The 20,348-nt window shown below is 43.5% G+C and overlaps 1 protein-coding gene across 3 annotated transcripts in view; it reads left to right on the top strand.

The window, feature by feature from the left end:
• The first annotated feature begins 324 nt into the window (after window positions 1-324).
• LOC119174141 (mannan-binding lectin serine protease 1) overlaps window positions 325-20,348 on the top strand; it is a 115,634-nt gene continuing 95,610 nt past the window's right edge. For all 3 annotated transcript variants that reach the window (XM_037424960.2, XM_037424959.2, XM_037424958.2), the window contains exon 1: window positions 325-481. In XM_037424960.2, coding sequence (XP_037280857.2) covers window positions 369-481 — 113 coding nt within the window. In that variant the 5' untranslated portion in view covers window positions 325-368. The remainder of the gene's footprint in view (window positions 482-20,348) is intronic.

The following is a 20,348-nucleotide window of genomic DNA, read 5'->3' as shown; positions in this document are numbered from 1 at the left end:
AGCCGCTGAGGAGGCAGGTGGAGGGGAGCGTGCACCGGCCACTGCTCGCCCTACGGCGACGATTTTCTCGCACCCCTTAAGCTGTTTAGCTTTACCCTTGTTGCCCGAAACTGGAGGAAACTGGTTTCTTCATTTCGTGTTTGCGTGCCTCTACGTCAGAGCCTTCGGTTGGCGTGCGGGCAAAAGGGGCAGCCCCGCTGGTGCGAGAGGGGGGTGGCTGGTCTGCTCGTGGCGGTATCACGCCAACGAAGGATGTGTACAGGTGAGGAGGAGGACAGGTGACAGCAGAGAGAAGGAGAAGCCCGTTCGAACGGCGGCTGGCCCCATCGACAACCCCTCTCTTGACGCGCGCGCCGAGCAGCGACGCGATGCCGCGCAGAAACATGCCTACCCCGAGTGCCCTTCGGTTTGCGGCGCTGGCGCTGCTACTTTTGGTCCTTGCTTCTTGCTGCGTCCGTGGATCGGAATACCCTGCCCTCAGGTTAGCCTTTTATAACGCCTTCGCTAAGTCGTTAGGTTTGTGCCCTGCGTGCGCGATCGCATGATATGTGGGCCGCATAAACGGAGTTGTGTACATAATCGATGTGCACGTTACTAAACGCATGGCTTCTTTGTATATGATAATAGATGAAAACCGCGCTGCCGTTTTTACGCGGTGTAACAAAACTGTTTTAAAAGAGGACAACGAGCACGGTCATGGCCTGTGTACGTCTGTGGCGGGAAAGTGCACGTGACCTTTTGTGAGCGAGTCGGAAATAGGGCTATAAATTAGGTATAAAAGACTAACGAAACGGTAAATGCGTACCATCCGGAAGCTGCTACTAAGCTTCACTTCTTCATTCCTATCGCGTCACCGCCCGCAAGTTTTCTCATTCAGAAAGAGAGACCTTGTCGCAAAAATCTCCATCAGCGTCGCAGATCTTCAACCTGTCGTTTTACGGTGGCTTTAACTCTTTCGTGCTTGAAGCGCCTCTGTTAGTCGGCAGTGGGCAGTCATCACGCTCTCGATCAACTTGACAAATTGATCAGCCACCTGGAGCGAGATTGAGGCCATCAATCAAGCTTGCCGGTAACGAAAGGCGGCGTTTACGGCGGAAGCGTGTACTCGCGCGCTCGGTTCGCCGTAGCGCGCTGCATCGAACTTCCGGTGCACTCGGATTGTCAACACCGCGGGGAAAGTTTCGAGCACGCAACAGAGGTAAATATAGCCGCAGCGCGTCACACCTACCGCGTCCGTTTGCATAACAAAGCTACTGAGACGTGAGTGTCAAAATAAAAAGCAAGTGTTTGAGCTGGAAGACCACAACATTAAATGTACTAGGATAAAGAATGGTGTTCATCGCTTCAAATCAAACTTACCACTCTATGATTCGCGCTGTGAGCCTGTTCCGTCTCAGTGAGGTAACGCGAAATGTTTTAAGTGGTAGCCGAACTGTCACCAAAATTTGATCGTTCACAGCTTCGGTATCCATACGACCACATTATGAGAGCGCCGACGTACCCATCCTATCAGAGAAGTAGCCAGGGGCTGGCACACCGGGCCTGTGCCCCCCCCCCCCCCCCCCCGAAATGTTTAGTTGCCATGACATAGAGGGCAAGAAATGACTATCTCAAGGGGGTGCCCTTGCCGAAATGAAAAAAGTGCCCCCTTCTCCAGCCGACAAAAACTTTCTGTCTACGCGCCGGCATCTTAGGTCGGTGATATTAGGAATTCTTAAGTTTATCGGCCATAAATATGCAATTCAGGCAGTCCATGTTCAGTGTGGCAATTAGAGATGTCTTCCGCATGCACTGATTTCACAATAGGCAAAAATCGTTAAGCGCACATTTAACCAACAGTTTCGATCCCTTGATTAGTACTCTCTTCGTTAAAATCGATGAAACATCAGATTGTACATTCGTCCATGCTGTTTCTTATGCTGTGTGCAAGTTTAGCGAAACCGAAAAGTTTGCCCGAGTGCTTGCTCAAGATGCTTGCTCAAAATGTCTTGCTGCTTAAAGCATCGATTTTGTATTTGCATAAGGACTAGACGGCGATCCACGCTATCGACATTTGAGGTGTGTAACGCACACGCGAAAGTAGTCGCTCGAATAAAATTGCGCACAAACGCGCGTGGAAAAATCCCAAGGCCGCTAAGCGTCCCTCGAGGCAGCCGGCTGAGCCCACTCACAAATGCTTTAATTGGTACCTCGGTGCACAACCCACCGCTTTTTTGCTAATGAAATCCGTTTTCTTGCTAAGTCATGAATAAGTTTGACACTTGCACAGATATGCGTATGCGAGAAACAGTCTGCAAATGGGCAGCAAATATGGCTTCACTTGGGCAGCCAAGTCCCAACAAGAACTACAGTAGCATCGAAATGCAATGCGGAATTGGGCCAAGACCAATCGCTTCGAATACAGCAGGCGTGCCCTCTCTGATCCTTCCGTTTGCACGGAAAGAGCATTTTAAGCGCTTGAGTGTTTGTCTTAATTTATGCTAGTGAATCCCCGCGGCACAGGTGTTCGACGCCGCCCGGTGTTCTGTCGCAATATCAGGTGTGTAAGCGTGCTGGCTTTTAAATAATGGGAACCGTCTATTTTGAAGCGTAGAAACGGTGCTCTGTAGTCCGATGGCGTCGACTAAGAATCTTATAATGCATCTCGTAGCGAACCAACATACTTTGGGTGTCCCTATCTATCTATCTATCTATCTATCTATCTATCTATCTATCTATCTATCTATCTATCTATCTATCTATCTATCTATCTATCTATCTGTGTATCTGTATATCTGCGTATGTCATTAACTGTATGTAAACAAAACTTGGTATGGGAAGGTAAAAGGCTTGGCGAATATTACTTTCTGGAAAAGAGCTGTGGCATACACTCGTACACCAGGGGCCGTGGTATGCGGGTATGCGTAAGTGTCGCGGTATGCGTTAAGCAAAACTAACATCACGAGTGTTGACCCGACTAATGCAAATAATAAAAATAGAGGTTCCAGCAATAATCGATCTCGAAAGTTATGCGTGGCAGTCAGGTATTCTGCCAATGAGCAACGCATGGTCTCGAAACTGCATGGGAAAAATACCGTATGCTGCCGTTATGTGAGCGCAACGATAGTTGTCGTTCCAGGGCCGGTTACGTAATCCATAATAAAGCGATAAAGATCACATATGTAGCCCTGCGATAAAAGCGTCATGTCGCGTTAACGTAAACTCTTGTTCAAGTGTTGGCGCTGCTTTTGTGGCACACTAAGAAATGTTACATTTGTATTTCTACCATTCAGCATGTTATCATTCATGTATCTGTTCGACCCCGGAGAAGTACGCTAGCAGAAGCTACTTATGACATTCACATCATTGCACCGTAAAGGTCACTACCTTTTGCCAATACTGAAGGATGTGATCTATCATGAGTGCTGATTTTACGTCAGATCATCAGTTGCCCTTTAAACGCCAAGTGGCCGTCACTAGCAAGGCCACAATGAGCACACAACTACCACACTATCAAATTTATGCATGCCTACCTTAAAACACTCGCTGAGGGTTTCGCATAAAACTGACTCCGACAAGGTGGGGGATTTGCCGAACTTTTTTTACCACTTGTATGTTTTATGACGTAACTGACATACCGATTCGTAGCTTTTAGTTTTATAACATGTCTGTACGATCGATTTATCTAAATTTATGAGTGCTATGAGGAAGAATGCTGAATTTTCTTGCGAAATGTTGGTCGCTACGTGTATATTCAGGTCATGCAAAGAGTCACCAATGAACATTTAATGTTGTGGAAGGGATGACTTTAGCGGCTTTTGATTGGAGGTGCGTATTGTTCGGCGTCTGAAAATGCACTTTTAATTGCATGAAGAAAGCCGACAGAGGTACAGAACACGTATATTCTCTATTAGCACTTTGTAGGACCATCAGTTGAGTCTATTTTGAAACGTAAATGCATGGTAAGCTTTGAAAGCTGCTAAATTCATCGAAATTTGAAAGTGAAGTATAACAAAGTTGTTTTGACTATATAGTGATGGTCACCAGGTCTGTGCACGCAGTTAGCTAAGAGTTGCAGCGTGCGTAGAATTCAAGATTCTTTATGAAAGCTTCCTCGCAAAAAAAAAAAATACACACTTTGTGCATCTACACTACTAAAAAAAATGACAGTCAGTGAGATCGGGAACTCGTTAGTCACTTATCGCGACATGATTAAGAAGACAGCTAAAACAAGCATAAAACAATGGCTCGAAACAAAAGCACAATACAGAGGTGGCACAGACAAGTTGTACATGAGAGGATAAATTTAAAATATTTGGGTTAGAATAGCGGAGTACAAACAAGCAAATCGGGTCAAGTATTACGGACATACTATATACACTATAGGGACTACTTAATAACATACCGTAACGCAAGAAAACACAGGAACATTACTGCATATTTTTAATGAGTGCAAATAACTCTTCATCACTTCTAATTGACCCTCACGAATTAGGTGTTCTTACCATTCGATCTCTCTTATACCGCATAATAAATTGCTAATAAATTGTGTTTAGTTAACTTAAACTGGCTCTTAGATGACCTAAGTTAAGGTGACCTCAAAATGCTGCACACCGTCCAACGTAAAGCCATCCGTTTCATGTGCCGTACCTACAGCCACAAGTTCTCACCATCACAGGCCCTGCAATTCTCTAAGCATTGTATTATTGCATTCTCCTTACTGAATTGAATCTTTAAAACTATTATATACGATTATCAACTCCTCCACCAGCATCCTTGGCGATAACAACATAGTGTTAACGTACAAGACTTGCACCCGCTGCTCCCACAACTTGAACATAAAGCCTTCATTTTCTCGTACAAACACATTAAATTTTTTTTCACGTAATATAGAGCTCTGGAATACCCTACCAAGGAGGATTTGCTCACTACCACAAAAAGATTTCAATGATGCCGCAACTAACAACTTCGAACATATGTGTTGTTTTCTTGCATATTGCTTTAATGTACTTCAGTTTTATACTATTGCTTTTTTCTCTCCGTTGCTTTCGTCCTGTATTAATCATCCACTCCTGATATGACCCTGTACTTGGGCTGCAGCATATTAAAATAAGGAATAAATAAATAAATAAAACACAAACTTTTTTCTGACGGCGAAGAAACTGATTTTCTGCGTATCACGTTGCAGAAACGTCAACGAAGGGAGTATTTTCCCTGATATGCGGTTCTTAATATCAGTGAAGAAGAAACTGGTAAAATAAACGTAGCTGATACAAGAACATCGCAATGAGTCTTAACAAATAAGCTCAGAATATTAAACAAGTAACTCTACATAACATAGGTTTCCCACTTGGAATTTTATGTACTAGCTCGGCCTCTTCAAACAATTCCTGCCAATATCCACGGCTATGCCACATAATATCGATGATGACGCACTTCCGTGAACTTTAATGAACGTTTAGAAGCAACCTTCTTAAACATCGTTTCTCGTGCGTCATGATTGAGGGTGTACGCCGATCAGTTCGCAGGGCTGTTGAGTGTTACACGAAACAAAAAACATTTCAAATCATAAAACGTGCTTGATTTTGACGCGACTTATTTTATTTAAAAATATAGTACACTATATTTTAACAGCCACTCACTCGAGTTTGTAAACAAAAATGTAAATGGTAAATTAGTTTTGTGTATTGGTACATACCAAAGTGAATGAATGTAGCACTAGCTTTTATTTTGCTCTATTTTTTACATGTTTGTAGCCTGGAATTTGTTTTTTTTTTAGGAGAATCGGGGCAAGGAACCTGTGGGAGGCTTTGAAAAACCTGTATTTTCATTATTTATTTTGAGTAGAACACCCCTCTCCATCCAAATTTGGAGGAAAGCTACCAGAAAAACCTCCCTTCCCCTTCCATAGCTACAGGACTAATATACAATATCATGTAACATCTGTCCAAATTCGGTCCCGAATTGTGTGATGTATTTGACTACTTCAATATGAAAAAAAATGTAGCAGCACAAAGCTAGGGAACTGCTGTTTCCCAAATGTATCGCTTCGCTTCACCCGAAACACGTGGCTGACGTCACCCGAAGAAGCGAAAATAAACCAGGGGTACACAGCCTGCTGCCATTACCCTGGCATGTATCTACGTTTTACTACGACGCCGGTACATTTATAACCACGAACTCCAGTACATTGTACGCACAGGAGTGGGAGGGGGGAAGGGGGTCCACCACTTTGGAGAGTAATATGGTAGTCAAACGGCGCTTCAATCATTTTGTTTATGAGCGTTAGTTTTTCTGGTGAGCTTTGAGAAGGTTACAGTTGTACCTAAAAGATACACCACGTGTGGTCGGATGATGCCACTCGCACAGGTGGTGGTACGTCCATGTTTTGCTGTGTTTGCTGCTAAAACCAATGCTTGGGCGCGTGGGTACGACGCATTGGAAACAAAACAGCACGAGTGACGGGAACACAAGAGAAAAGGAGGACGCAACCGATGTCACAGTTGTTTGTGTCCTATTCACATGTGCTCCGTCTTTCACGCGGCTTTGTTTCCGATTTCATATTTTTATTGTTGAGTAAAATCAGTGGCAAGAAAGGCTGAATTCTAGGGGAAAAAAAGCGAGAAATGAGGGAAGGGCGTACTTACCCGCTTTTCATATTTGACTAGTGGCCGGAAAGAAGAGACGGTACACGATTATTTATTTTCAACGACAGCAATTTGGCTACTGTCAAATTACCATACAGATTTCTGGTTCCCAGACTTCTGATTACTACGTGCGCAGTTTAGTTTGGGAGCTTGATGAGATCGAACAAACCTTCAGACAGCAAATTATTCTCGCCAATTCTCCGTAATGCCGCTGTCTAATGAAGGGTGTAAGTTCGGTGTCAGGCTACTCATATTTCTTGACGTAATCGCCTGTCAGTTTTAAATAAGGTTTTGTCTATGAGTGGCTAACATATCACTGCACTAGATTTAGAAAAAAAAGTATTTGGTGAGTGAGTTATGTAAACATCTTGAGCCTTGAAAAATAAGCTATGTAATATATTTATTTTACTAAATATATTTGACGCTGCCTGAAACTCGGGGTCAAGGTCCTTAAATAGCGGTGAACCGAGTGTGACTTTTCAGCCTTAGCTTGTGTGTGGGTTTACACAAAACGTGGTGCTAGTGCAGGAAAAAGCAAAAGACTTGTCGGTTCATGTTCTCTTTTCTTTTGGAGCATGCCATCGCGTATTCCTGAAGCTCACGTGCGTATCAGGTGGTACGCCTTCTGTCCTACAGAAACATTTCAGCGAGTGGTGAAAACGTAGACATGGCGACCGTAACAAATACTTTCTTGCTGACATCTCAAGTCACCGTTCCCACGCAAACACCCGTGATGGTTACGTATCAACAAACAAGAACCAAACGCAGTCTAGTTTCTATTTCAACAAACAAGCATTTCTAAGGAATGCAACCCGTTGGTATGCTATATACGCCTTAGGTGCATTATCTTTCCTGTCGGTGCACTTGTACGTCACACACTTAAAGGTCTTGGCGAAAGACTTCGTGCTTAGGACGGATTCCTCATGTTTATATGCGCAGTGCTTACGCCTCATTTGGGCGGTTGCCACAATGGGCTGCACATCGATGCTGAAGGAACCTGGTGAACTAGTGATGAAATGTGTACGCTGGGCATTTTTTATGGTGCCCATCGTGGTTGCTGAGCAAACTCAAGGACTGCTATATCATTTCTGTTCTGAGAACGCCATACTTAACGATGGTCAGCGCCGCGCGAGTGCATTGCGCACAATGATTGACCACGATTGATCACCACTTCACACGAGCGTCTGAATATTCTAAATATTCCTTGGCAGTAATTATCCGAACGAAAGTGAACTGCGTGCCTCGGCGTACGTGGGCGGGCAAATTTCCCATCCACACCATTGCCAGCGATAGCTATTGCTGCCGTAGGGCTGCTTTGACGCGATTCCAACGGTCTGACGAGGAGAAGGTCTTAGCCGCAGCAGGAAGGACCTTCAACCCTCTGGCGCTGGAAAGGCTCAGCCGGGGAAACCCCTGTCTCGACGCAATCGGCATGCGGAGCACGGAGCATCGTCGATCAGGAGCCCCAGCTGACCTACACGACGGCGTGACTGGGCTCCAGCTGCTGCTGTCGGCCGAGCTTGACGTCCCCACCGGACGCCGTCGGTGCCGGCGAATGTGGCGAAAACAGGACACTCGTCGTTTTTCTTCTCCCTCTCCGAGAATAGATAGTGGGCTTCGAATATTCGTCGCGCAATAAGAAGAGGAAACATTGCAGGCATCGCGTCTTTCGGTTCGGAATCATCGAAGAGTTTAAGCAACCGTACGCACTTAAGGCAGTTGTTTGGGCTAGCAGACGCCGTCACTTGTCGTTAGCGATTGGGGGTTCATTTCGTCGAAAAATTCTCCGTCTGCGTCTAGATCACCAAGAGAAAAAAAAAGATTTGCAGTTGAGTAGTGTGGTTGACACAAATGCTATTGAAGATGACGCTCGCGGAGAATTACAGATTGTGAAACGCGATTGAAGTTGCCTTTACAATGCGGCTAAAATGGGTCTGTTGTACTTCGCTGGGGCTAGTATACCAAAAGAACAGACGAACGGCAACTGGTCTTAGCCTTTGTAATTAGTGCGGAAATAAAAGCTCGATTATTCACCTTCCACGCTGCAGTGCGGATTGCGATGTCATGATTAGTCTCCGAAGGCCTAAGTTATCACAAGCTTAAGCGCAGAAGCCTAAAAGCGCACTGAGAGAAAACTGTATAGCGATTTGTTACTGTGGTTTTTCGAGAGGTTGTCATGTGTTGATGTAGCAGTTTTTTGTTATTTCTGCTTTTCTCTTCGTACTCGAATACAAGGAAGAGGAAATCGTTCGCGATGATGGTATCTACCGACGTCTCCTCTGAAAAAAAGACTGACAAAGAGGCACCTATTTTTTTAATGATCAATTGATACAAAATAATACACAGTTCTTACACGTACTATGCATGAGGTGCGTCCTGTTGAAATAAATTCCCATACTATTGGCTAATAACAACTATTCGACCATGGAGCATGCTGTATTGAACGAAACCGGATAAATTGCACCCCAAGTGGGTAATTAACGAGCATTGAAACTGAAGTACACACCACTTCTTGCATTTTTGCCCGTCAAAATGCTGCCGCTATGGCCAAGAGTCCAGTTTGCTTGATCGTGCGTATAGCAGTGCATTGGCTTAGCGCCGGGGTATCGGAAACCCGGACCGCAAGCCTCATGCGGCCCGCAGCCCGCCCATGGTTCACATGGGTGGGCTGGTCACAACTCGGGTCTCGCGCAGCGCCGTAGTTGTCCGCCACCGCCGCCGCCGCCGATGTCCGTAACTAGATCGCAAAAAAATAGAAAAAAAAAACACCTATATGGTACCAATGACACAGTGGGGCTCGTACCCGCGGCTCCACAAGGTGCGAGCCCAGTTATCTAGCAGCTACGCCGGTGCTTGTGACTTGTTAGCAAACTTGCCTTAGGCAGGCTTGATGTCAAGAAAGCAATCACGTTAATACGACGTGTAAAGCGTTTCAAAACAGCGATATAACAAGCAGTCGTCGCATAACGCGATTAGCCCAATGAATTTGTAATTCGACGCTCGAACCCATTACAAAAGCTTGTTTTTGTTTGGCTAATAACTGTGGCGCATACCCACTTCAGGCATAATTCCTCATCACCTTCAACCACTGCATGAACAAAAGGCACAAAATTCCTCGCAGAAGTTTAGCGAATACCACGCTTCTTACAAGAATGACGAAAAATAGCATTGTGAACGCCAGCCTAGTATACCCTAAAATTTTTATCATTAATGTCGTAGTGAGCACCAAGCAAGTGTGCTTGCAGTAGTTACTCAATTAGTCTTTTGAAAAGTCTTTGAAACGCCGATCTTATAGCTTTAGCCGTGACTGTGCTGACCCTTGCGCGCAGGCCTCGCGTTTTTGAACTTTTATATTAAGCATGTTCATGAGCTCAAGAAGCTTGATTGGTATAAATTACTGTTTTTGTGAGGAACTCCACGTGGTCACCATTTGTTGGAAGACAACTGTGAAGCAAAAAACTGTATTTTGGAGTCAGGGCCAACATTAGTTTTACTCATTTTTAAAATTAATATCGACATGTCATCATATAAAATTTAAGCCCCAAATCTTCTTAAGTAATCAGCAGCATATGAGAAATATGGACGCTTTTAAGGGTAACATCTTCTGACACTGAGTCTGAACCATGGGTCTGCGAACAGAGTCGACTCAGTCGGACTCATTCAGGCTCGGATCGAGCCGTTAGTCAGAGCAAGTACGGCAGAGTAATATTTCGCTGAGCGTTAGTGCGAGTGAATCGGGCTGAGGAGAATTGTGATCACTCTGAGGCCGAGTGAGTCCAAAGTGCAAAATATGGTGCATAAGTGTGTCCCAGTGAGCTCCACGGTTTTGCCCGACCTATGAACACTTCTCCTCCTCGACTGCTCTTACCTCCTTACCTGGTCCGACGCTTGAGGGACTAAATTCTGGGACTGCGGACAACTGACGGAGATTAGTTTGGACTCCTGCCTTGGCGGTTGAGTACCGTGGCTTACTCGCTCCTAACTGTTGTGCTCGATTGTTATGACAGATTATTCCACTTCATTGTCTTACACTTGTGTAAGTTAACCTAGTCCTTCGTAAAAGACATGGCCAATACTGGTTCTCGATCGAGAACCCCAATGCCAGTTAGCACTCAGAAACTATTGCAAATGCATAAAAATTAGCGAGTGCTCGTGTTTTATTGTAAACTCACTTCGCGGGAGCGATTTCGAAACCAGCATGCGTAAATGAGCGCAGGTATTTATTTAAATGAAGAAGCTTCCTTATATATATATATATATATATATAAATATATATATATATATATATATATATATATATATATATATATATATATATATATATATATATATATATATATATATATATATATATATATATATATATATATATATATTACCGAGGTAGAGTATACGTAAAGTGTTGTACTGCTAAGAAGAAACACGTGGAATATTTTTTTCGACCACCGCTGCTCCTCTTCAACTTGCTCGCAATGCGAGATCTCCTTTGTACTCGCGTTTAAATGCACGCCAGCGAACCTTCGGTGTTCTAATTTATTCCAGCGTCAACCTTGACGAGACCAACGCACCTAAAATTATTAGAATGTCTCGAGGATAGCATAGAAACACTCCAAATATATAATGGTGCAAATATACTTTACAGTGCCAGTATAAAATTGTCAATTTGACGTTATCTTGAAAAATTGTTAGGAATAAATTGTCTTTTCTCAGAAGTTGCAATGTACTTGAAGAAGAACTATATATTGGCCCTTCTAGTATATATGCCGCAGCTTGAGAACTGACAATAAAACCATCTTGTTTAACATTTTATGTTTGCAAAAATAATTTAAATATAATGGTGGATTGTGTCATAAGGTTTTGCAGGAAATTGTAACCAGCCATACTTTATAGTGGTTGGAAAAGTTCGTTAAGAAAGCTAGAAAATTTGTATTGAAACGAATATTTTACGCTTATTGACAACATTTTTACATGTGCCTAATTTGCTTTAAATCATGGCCGAAACCCTTCTTCAATGAACTGTTTGCTATATTTGTGTTTATTTGTCTTAATGTCGTTAACTTATTGAAAACCGCCTGAAAATCTGGAACATAATCGGATATATTGCCGGAACTCTGCGAGCAACCGTAAAGTGGCAGCTTAGTCGTCTGTCCATGCTTTCCTAAAGCACGACGTTCTTCGACCGCCTCATACCCATGTTAAACAGGCAAAGCAAGCGCGATTGCGACCCTGCAGCCACGGTTGACCGCGTTGAACCGCGGTTAGCGCCAACCACAGTTCGCCGATATTACATAGTGCGAAAGCATCCTCGGTTAAGGTGGCTAACGCCGTCTGGCGTAGAACAATCCACAGAGCCACTTCCTTGCGTATATCTGCTCGGAATACATTCGGCAGCAAGGAGCCAGGCAAAAATGTCAAATGTGCCCACTAGTATATTCATGTACTTATCGGTACTTCTTGTTCAGATTGTCCATCTTCTTCCGGACTTGCTTTGGCGTCAAGTACTCTGCGTCAGGCGGAAGTTCGGCGTTCAACTCGGCTGTTTTGCCACATACACCTTTGCATTGCTGACGTGCTCCGTATATCACTCAAATAATTTTCCCACATGCTTATCAGGCTTGCGTGGTTCGTGCCTTCCAGCTCGTGGATTTTTCACGCGCGCTCGCCGGCTTGCATTCAGCGGTGGTGAGCGCCGTCATTTTCTCGGTTATCTGCCTAACCGAGGTTGCAGATCTTGGTTTCTTAAAACCACGGTTAGCGGCATTACCAACGAACCGCGGCTAACGTAACCGCGGTTAGCGTAACCGTGGTTTAGGCTGCCTGTATAACAAGGGTATTAGATTCTTGAAGCAACCTTATGCGACAAAAGTTCTAGGGCAACGGCCGGTTTCTGTAGCGCAGACGTACTGCCTTGGATTGGAAGAGACAGCAATAATTCATCGCGTTACGTGTGCTAGTTCGAGAGAGACGGCGTTTGACCCTTCACTTTGTTTACCGGTGGCGGCTTCTACGAAGGAAGAAGTACATACTCGCGCTTGCTTTACGCCAGCACAACGGGTTGTTTACGAGGTGGTATTCAGCGCTTACTCGTAGTAAGCTTCAAAACAAGTTTCGCCTGCTTTCCTTATTCTTGCAACTGCGTTTCGGTGAAAAAGTTGCCTCGTTGTGGCTCGAAGAATGTGAACTCACATGCGAACGATAGGCATGATAGCTTCCGTGAACACCTCAATATGCGTCATGGTTCTTGGTTTTCCGGGAATATTCTGCCTCTGAGCTCATCGAAGTTGGAAATAGGAAATAATGTGGTCGTATAAATCGTTATGACAGAAATTCCTAAATGTTCGTGTACATCGCTCCCATTAAAAAGTGTTTCTGTGTGTGGTTTTTCACTGCATGATTTGGTCCAATGCATATTACTTTAAGCAGAATAGGAAACTGAGCGAATTGGTACGGATCCATCGTGGCAAACAGCGTGAATGTAAGCGAAACGCGTGGCTCAGCGCTGTGCCGTGTCTCCTTATTTTTGTGTGATTTAGTTGCGCTGCTAACCATGATGCATATTCCTGAGTTGATTGGGGTGACACTTCGCATTCGAAATCAAAAGTAACTGTAAAAACATCATGAGCTGCTTAGAGTTAAGCTATTTTGATATTTAACTGGAGCGTTCATGGTGAAAAATAGTTGCCACATGCAATTGTGTTTAACAAATTGACACTGAAAGTGCCGGTATCTGCATTTTACTAAGCAGCGCGACTTTGGTGGCCTTTTGTGCGAGTATTTTAGTGTTGGCCGAACTTATTCGCTGAAACAGAATATTTTCCTGCGGCAATTTTGTTCTCACACCTGGCTTCAAGTTTGGGCACAGAATAAAATAATATGGTTCAGAAAATGTCGGATATAACGCATTTTTGTAATAAGACAACAATGTAGTTGATAACAGGAACACGCTACATTCAACTTCAATACGCAAGTTTTAATAGTGGTACAGTCAGGTGCCCACAATATTGTCAGGTATACATCGATTTCGCAGAAATTGTGACATGCACTATTTCGTGCATCAAGTCCAGCAATGGTGCACCGCATTCACAGTTTAGTTTGGCAGGTGAAAGCCAAACAGAAGCTTTCTGCTGTTTGAAAAGGCTCATTATGAATAGATTTATTTATTTATTTATTTATTTATTTGTTTATTTATTTATAAAAAATTTACACTTCACCTATATAGCCGTAAAACATTTACATCGGGAAGGTACACGTGGGACATATCATACTATAGTTTGCCATTGATACGTTACATATAACAAATACAAAAGTAGACAAGATATTTATTAGAGAAAGACTCTAACAATTGCGAACTACACAAGATATAAACAACATTACAGTCATAAACTTTAAACAACCAAACGCTTCGAGACAACAAACGCTTATTATTAATGGCAGTAATAATGTGGGTGTTTTTCCAGCGAAGAAAAAAAAGATTCATTATCTGTTGCACTAGTGATATCCAATAGACGGCTTCATTCCTGGAGTGTGTTGTCAATTGATATTGTCAATTCATAGCGCAGTAAAATGCTTAAAATGTTCTTGTGGGCGAGTTGGTTGGTCACATTTATGATAGCGTTGTTATTAACTTGTGTCATCTTTTTCGTGTCCCGTGTTTGCGTCTTAACCCGGTGTGCGCTACCGTGTATCGTACTTGTTAAAATGCCGGGTATTAGACCCGTAGCCAGATATAATTTTCGTGAAGGGAGGGAGGGGGGGGGGGTACTTTTTGAAGGCCTTCAAAAACCAACATTTTTTATTTGTTCTAGACAAGATGGCCCGATTTCATCGCATTTTGGGAGGGCGGCATGCCGGCATAGTCCCTCACCCAGGCTGCGAGCTTGCCTGTTGCCCTTGAGTTTCAATTAGAATTCCCTGAACTAAAATTGAATTGCAGTGCATAAATTAAAAAAAAAGAGCGGTGCTCGTAACCAACAAAAAGCAGTTGCTTTGGAACATAGAGTTTCCTAATATACACTATATAGGGGGAACTCTGGCGCTATATAGTGTCTATGGGAGCTGCAACGCACAGCGCTTCAGCGAGCATGGGAGTGATGGGTAGTACACACATTCGTCTAATATTCGTACTTCTGGCCTGCTTTTGGCTCCATGTGTGTTCGTGTGGCTTGGAGCTAAAGTATTAGCAAATGTTCAGTGGTTGCGGTTCACCATTGTATTTTTTTTTAGACTTACTTTCTAAATCGGCTCACGAAGTTCAAAAGAATTCAATTTTTCTTTCAAAACAAAACCGAAACACAGCACTACACGAATTCGCAAGTACGATTCGCCACCGGCAATAACGAAGACTAGGCAAATGTGTGTGCTACCCATGATTCCTATGGTCGCTGAACGATCGCAGCGCCAGAGTGCCCTCTAGTTAATTTTAGCAAACTCTAAGCCTTGGAACGAGAGGATATGGTTCAAGAGTGAGACTAAACATGTGATCGGAAGCAAATCCTCTCAGAATGCAAATGCAGCTGGAATTGCGCAAAGCGAAAAAATTGCGTCATTCTGCCAGCTTCTAAATCGGTGGTGACATAAAGACCCACAGGGGTTATAGCACCAAACGTTGAACTTTATTTAGCTTCCAAATGTAGTCAGCGGAAAGACGGTTAAAGTCGTTTTATGCGTGCATACGTTACGCTCGTTCGGTCTATACGTGAGCAGTCATTTGAGTATAATAATAATATTCACTTACTTTTTTATTCGGAGTGTACCATATGGTTATCAGCTTCTTCGGAGCACACAGAGCTAAATAAGTTAACAGCACGAATTAGCCCTAAAGGCTGCTTTTTCAGGATGCAAATCAGTGCTGAGCAAATAGCATTTGTGGTCTTTTTTCTTGCACTTTTGTTTTCTCGCGAGTGGAGGCATATGTTATAAAAAGGTAAATTCGCTTGCTTCTGTAGAACTTTCTTAAACCATCACTACATAGAAATTCGCGTTGGTTGTGCTTCTGAGTGTATTTTTTTGTGTGTGTGTCTAGCTATCAGTAAGTGCACCTGTAAGTCGTTGGTCGTTGAAGAAAGAACTGAGTGGTGTGCGGAGGCGCCCTCATTTAAACACTCCTATGCAAGAGTTCAAGGTTCTTCCGACATGAACGCCGTGCACGAACGTATATATAGTCCACATGTGATCATGGCGCTCCCCGTCATCTAAACCAGTTTTCTAGGGTTCCGCCGAAAGCAAACGACACATGGAAAAAAAAAAAGAAATCTTCCTGCCTACCAAAGCATTCAGGGTGTCGCTTGCCGACAGTCTGTGAAGAGCCAACGTGCAAGTACACGAAAACGGTTGCGTATGTAAACGCTTATCTCTAAGGACTACAACAGGAATTCCGCAGCTACAAAAAAGAGCAAAATTTTTCTCCATGCATATGCAGTAGGATACGAAAGTCTCCTCGGAATTCCCTGAGGAGAGGTGGTGGAACACCACGTGCTGTCAGTTCTGGATAAGCAGGTGCTAAATAGAAGTAGCAAATAGAAGTAGAGGTAGCCTTTCACGACCTGCCCGACACTTTCACCCGAATGCATAAACTTCGCGCCGCCTTTACAGCAATTTGGAAGTATCCAACGCACAGCGGTAGTTGTGCGTCCTTGCTCTTTTTGGAATCGTATATGTCACAGGCTCATGCAATAAATGTGCGTTCACGGTATCCTGAAACAGCAACTACAATACCCATAGACAGCTTTACGAGATGTAGTTAAGGGGTGGCCGGATGTTGGGCAAAACTATGGTCAAAGCAGTGTTGTTTTCACCAGTACTCACAAGCTGAGCAGAGGTTTGACTACAACTAAACGACATAATTTAAAAAAATTATAGTAATGTCATGAATATCAGAATAAATTTTATACTCAATTAAACTATTCAGCTCAGAAACGTGTTGCCCAAAAACCCAAGTACCAATGCTTTACTACAAGCATACAGATAAAGTTAGCTGCCTTCATTTGTATGATTTTGTGAGCGGTACGAAAGCTGTTGCCGCTTTTTTTAAAGTATAAATATGTGATTGAGCAGTATACTATATCAAGTGCATTCATTGGATTTGCTTGATCAGTCTGTTTCACTGCTTATTTTTTTTAATATATACCACATGACTTTTAGGGTTTTTTACTCGCACCAAATTTTTCCTCCACGCTAGGCTTCATACGCTGCCCATTGTCAATGCGTGGTTGAGCCACAGGTGGCGAGCGGCGAGTTAGTTGGGCAGAATATTGGCCGGCTGCTTTCGCCATTGGATTGGTAGTTCTATTCGCATTATTAATAGTGGACACAGCGGTTCAGTCATAATGTGAGAGGAAAACGATGTCTTAATGTTTCCGGTTGGTGCACTGTTTCCTGACCGTTTCATTAGGAACAGAAAACTTTATTTTTCTCTTGGCTAGTGCACACTGACAGGACGTGAAGCTGAAATGGGGCTATGCTGCATTAGAAGGTGTTCCCTTTTTATTGCATTTTCCAAAATGTTCGCATAGGTGAAAATATTTAAAAAATAATTTTGAAATCATCCCTAGCTACTAGTTCATTATGCGAGACACTACCGTGACAAAGCAGCGCCGACGAGCGATGACCAGTTTGTCCATCAAAATCAAGATTTCTTATAGTTTCCGACCGAGTAGGCAGTGCATTCTAACAAACAAACCCCAGCAGGTGCCAGTGGCCTCGTGTCAAATCAAGAGCTCGAGGAAGTTTGTCTCGTGCTGTGTAGAAATTGTCTTCTTACTGCTAAAAAACCAGTTCTACGGAATTCCGTAGGGTGGCGGAAAGATTGAGAAAGGTATACAACCAGCCGTTTGTAGCTCGAAGCCACTTTTCATACGGATCGAATACATATTCCTTCCATATTGATATCTGTGGCTTCGCGCAAACGAAATATTTCGCAGAGGATCACAAATAACTTTTATGAGTTACTGCCAATTTGTCCTGGCGTGGAAATGGAACCCGCGACCAACACCTTTAAGGGTGGTTGCTCTACAAAGATACACTAAGGAATAGCGCAGGCGCATACATCGTGATGACGACTGCGCTTCGAATCACTCATTCAATTTCAAATCATCTAGACTGAACTAAAAAGCCTTTAGCATGTTCCTGAGTTGTATTATGAGGTTCACTTCAGAGCTGTTCTGGCCGAGACACTGCAGTTGCTTGCCACGTGCGTATGGTTTTATATGCAAAGGCCTCGCAGGTGGACTTGGCTGTTCACTATGTGCTGCCTGCGTCAACAGTTCAGCTGTTTATCAAATTGTTTTGGATGCAAATGAATAGCGAGGCGATGTTACGTTGAAAAAGCGTCGCAAGGCGTATACTAGTTACTGTGTATGCCGTATAACAAGTATAGGGTTGTTGTCACTCAAGGTCAGATACAGTGACATAAAGAAAAGCCAAAAATAATGTTCTGAAACAATACATCTCACGCCAATTAAGGCGGCACGCGCAGAACCACCGCACTGCAAATATTTTGACACATTTCAAATGCATGCTCACATAACAGCACCATCACTCACTTTTTCTCAGACAAAGTCTGCGAATCAAGAAAACAGGAAACCATGTTTTGAGCTATTTGATGCTTTTAAGTTGAATCGCTAGCGAAACTGATTAGCATGAGGCACGGATGACTTCGACCCATATCCAATACCACACCCTGGTATCATGCCAAAAATATGGCTTTTTTTAATTAGGGAAGTGGCTTTTTGAATTTAGCAGAAGCACTTTCGTATTTCTCGATCAGTGAGCCACCTTGTACCTGGTATTTTTGCCGCACTCACCATTTCACGACAGTCATCGTCTCGACTTGCTTGACGCGTGTTCTGGATAATTTGAGCGTGTTCTCATCTGCTCTTTTCACCTCATACGTTCCTTTTTTTTTACTTTTTAGAAGGGGCGGTTTTCTAAACGTGTGGAAAATAACTTCAGCAAGACTCAATCCTGAAACTTCAGTTAAACTATTCAATGTGTGTTTTGCTATTTATTGGCACGAGCAGCGAGTAATGATTGATTTGTGGGGTTTAACGTCCCAAAACCACCATATGATTGTGAGAGACGCCGTAGTGGAGGGCTCCGGAAATTTTGACCACCTGGGGTTCTTTAACGTGCACCCAAATCTGAGCACACGGGCCTACGACATTTCCGCCTTCATCGGCAATGAAGCCGCCGCAGCCGGGATTTGAACCCGCGACCTGCGGGTCAGCAGCCGAGTACCTTAACCACAAGACCACCGCGGCGGGGCCACGAGCAGCGAGTAGCACTCTACTTTCTTTTCCAAGCAATCCAAAACAACACGTACGAGAAAAGTAACCAAAAGGATTTTTAAGATACTGCGTTGGATCACTGACTTCCTGAAGCACTGGCGAATTTTTGTAGATACGCAGGAGGGCCCAACGTCAGAACATGCCGTCAACCAAGGAGTGTCACAGGGCAGCGTGCTAAGCCCTACTCTCTTTAATGCAGTCATAGCGCAGCTCCCGTTTAATCTTCCACCTAACATCAGATGTTCAGTGTATGCTGTTGATATAAGTATATGGACGTCTGGATCATAGTTTTTGGATGTACAACAAACTTTACAAGAAGGATTGGATTATGTAGACCGTTTTTTTAAGAAAAAGAGGTATGGCATTGAGTCTGGCTAAAACAGCCACACTACCGTTTACATAAAAAGACCTGGAAATTTCCAGATTATTCTGCAAAACCAGCCTATTCAAATGGTTAAAACTCGTATATTCTTGGGAGTAATTTTAGACTGGAAACTAACATGGTCGCCTCATGTCCAGTCCCTTGAACAAAAAGTGAATCAAGCCATTCGAACCCTCCGGCATCTCTGCGGGCCAAATGGGGTCATACTACAGAGTCGTTATTAGCCTTACATGTTGCCTGGATACGCCCCATCGTAACTTATTCACTGCCTCTGCTGCATGGACTTCCAGCCTCCACCGAAAGGAGAATTCACTTGTTATTGGCAAGGAGCTTGAGGGTATGTCCGGGTTTGCCACGGTCAACTTCCAGTGCTTTAGTGTATGCGGAGGCTCCACAGCCACCTTTGGCGGTACTTCGAACTAAAGAAGCATCTCAAAATTTATTTAGAATTTTCACGCAACATGAAAGTCATTCTTTATCTGGTGCACTAACACAAAGGACGGCAATGAGACTACAGGTTAGCGTATAATCATTTAAAGCAGTAGTACCTGAATTTAAACAATGGAAACCTTCAAAACCACCTGGGACGCTGCCACTTCTCAAAGTTATCCGTGAAAGAGACGACATAGGGAAGAAAACAGACATGGCACCTCTAGTAGCGGCACGTATGGTACATCGTCAGTTTCATATAATGCATAATGAAAAAAAGAAGATATATACATATAGATCATGCACTGAAGAAGCGTCAGCCTGTGCGGTTTTTATACCCGAAATTGAGAAAAAGAGAATGTACAAATTATCGCACACACCTTCGTCGACGACAGCAGAATTGGTGGCTATCTTTGAAGCAGTTAAGCTTATCTGCGAGAATCCTGAGCCACGAAAGCAATGCACGGATAGCAAACCTGCTCTTCAGCTAATCAGAAATGCCAGATCAGTTTATAAAAATGGTGAACTAGCACAATGTATTGCAGAAACTGTGGAATATGCCTCATCACAGGGTCACAACATCGTATTCCAGTGGATACCCAGCCACATTGGAATAAAGGGAAATCA

The sequence above is a fragment of the Rhipicephalus microplus genome, chromosome 5, assembly GCF_043290135.1.
Source record: "Rhipicephalus microplus isolate Deutch F79 chromosome 5, USDA_Rmic, whole genome shotgun sequence".
In the NCBI taxonomy this organism is placed as follows: domain Eukaryota; kingdom Metazoa; phylum Arthropoda; class Arachnida; order Ixodida; family Ixodidae; genus Rhipicephalus; species Rhipicephalus microplus.
This window is presented reverse-complemented; position numbering and strand designations above follow the sequence as displayed.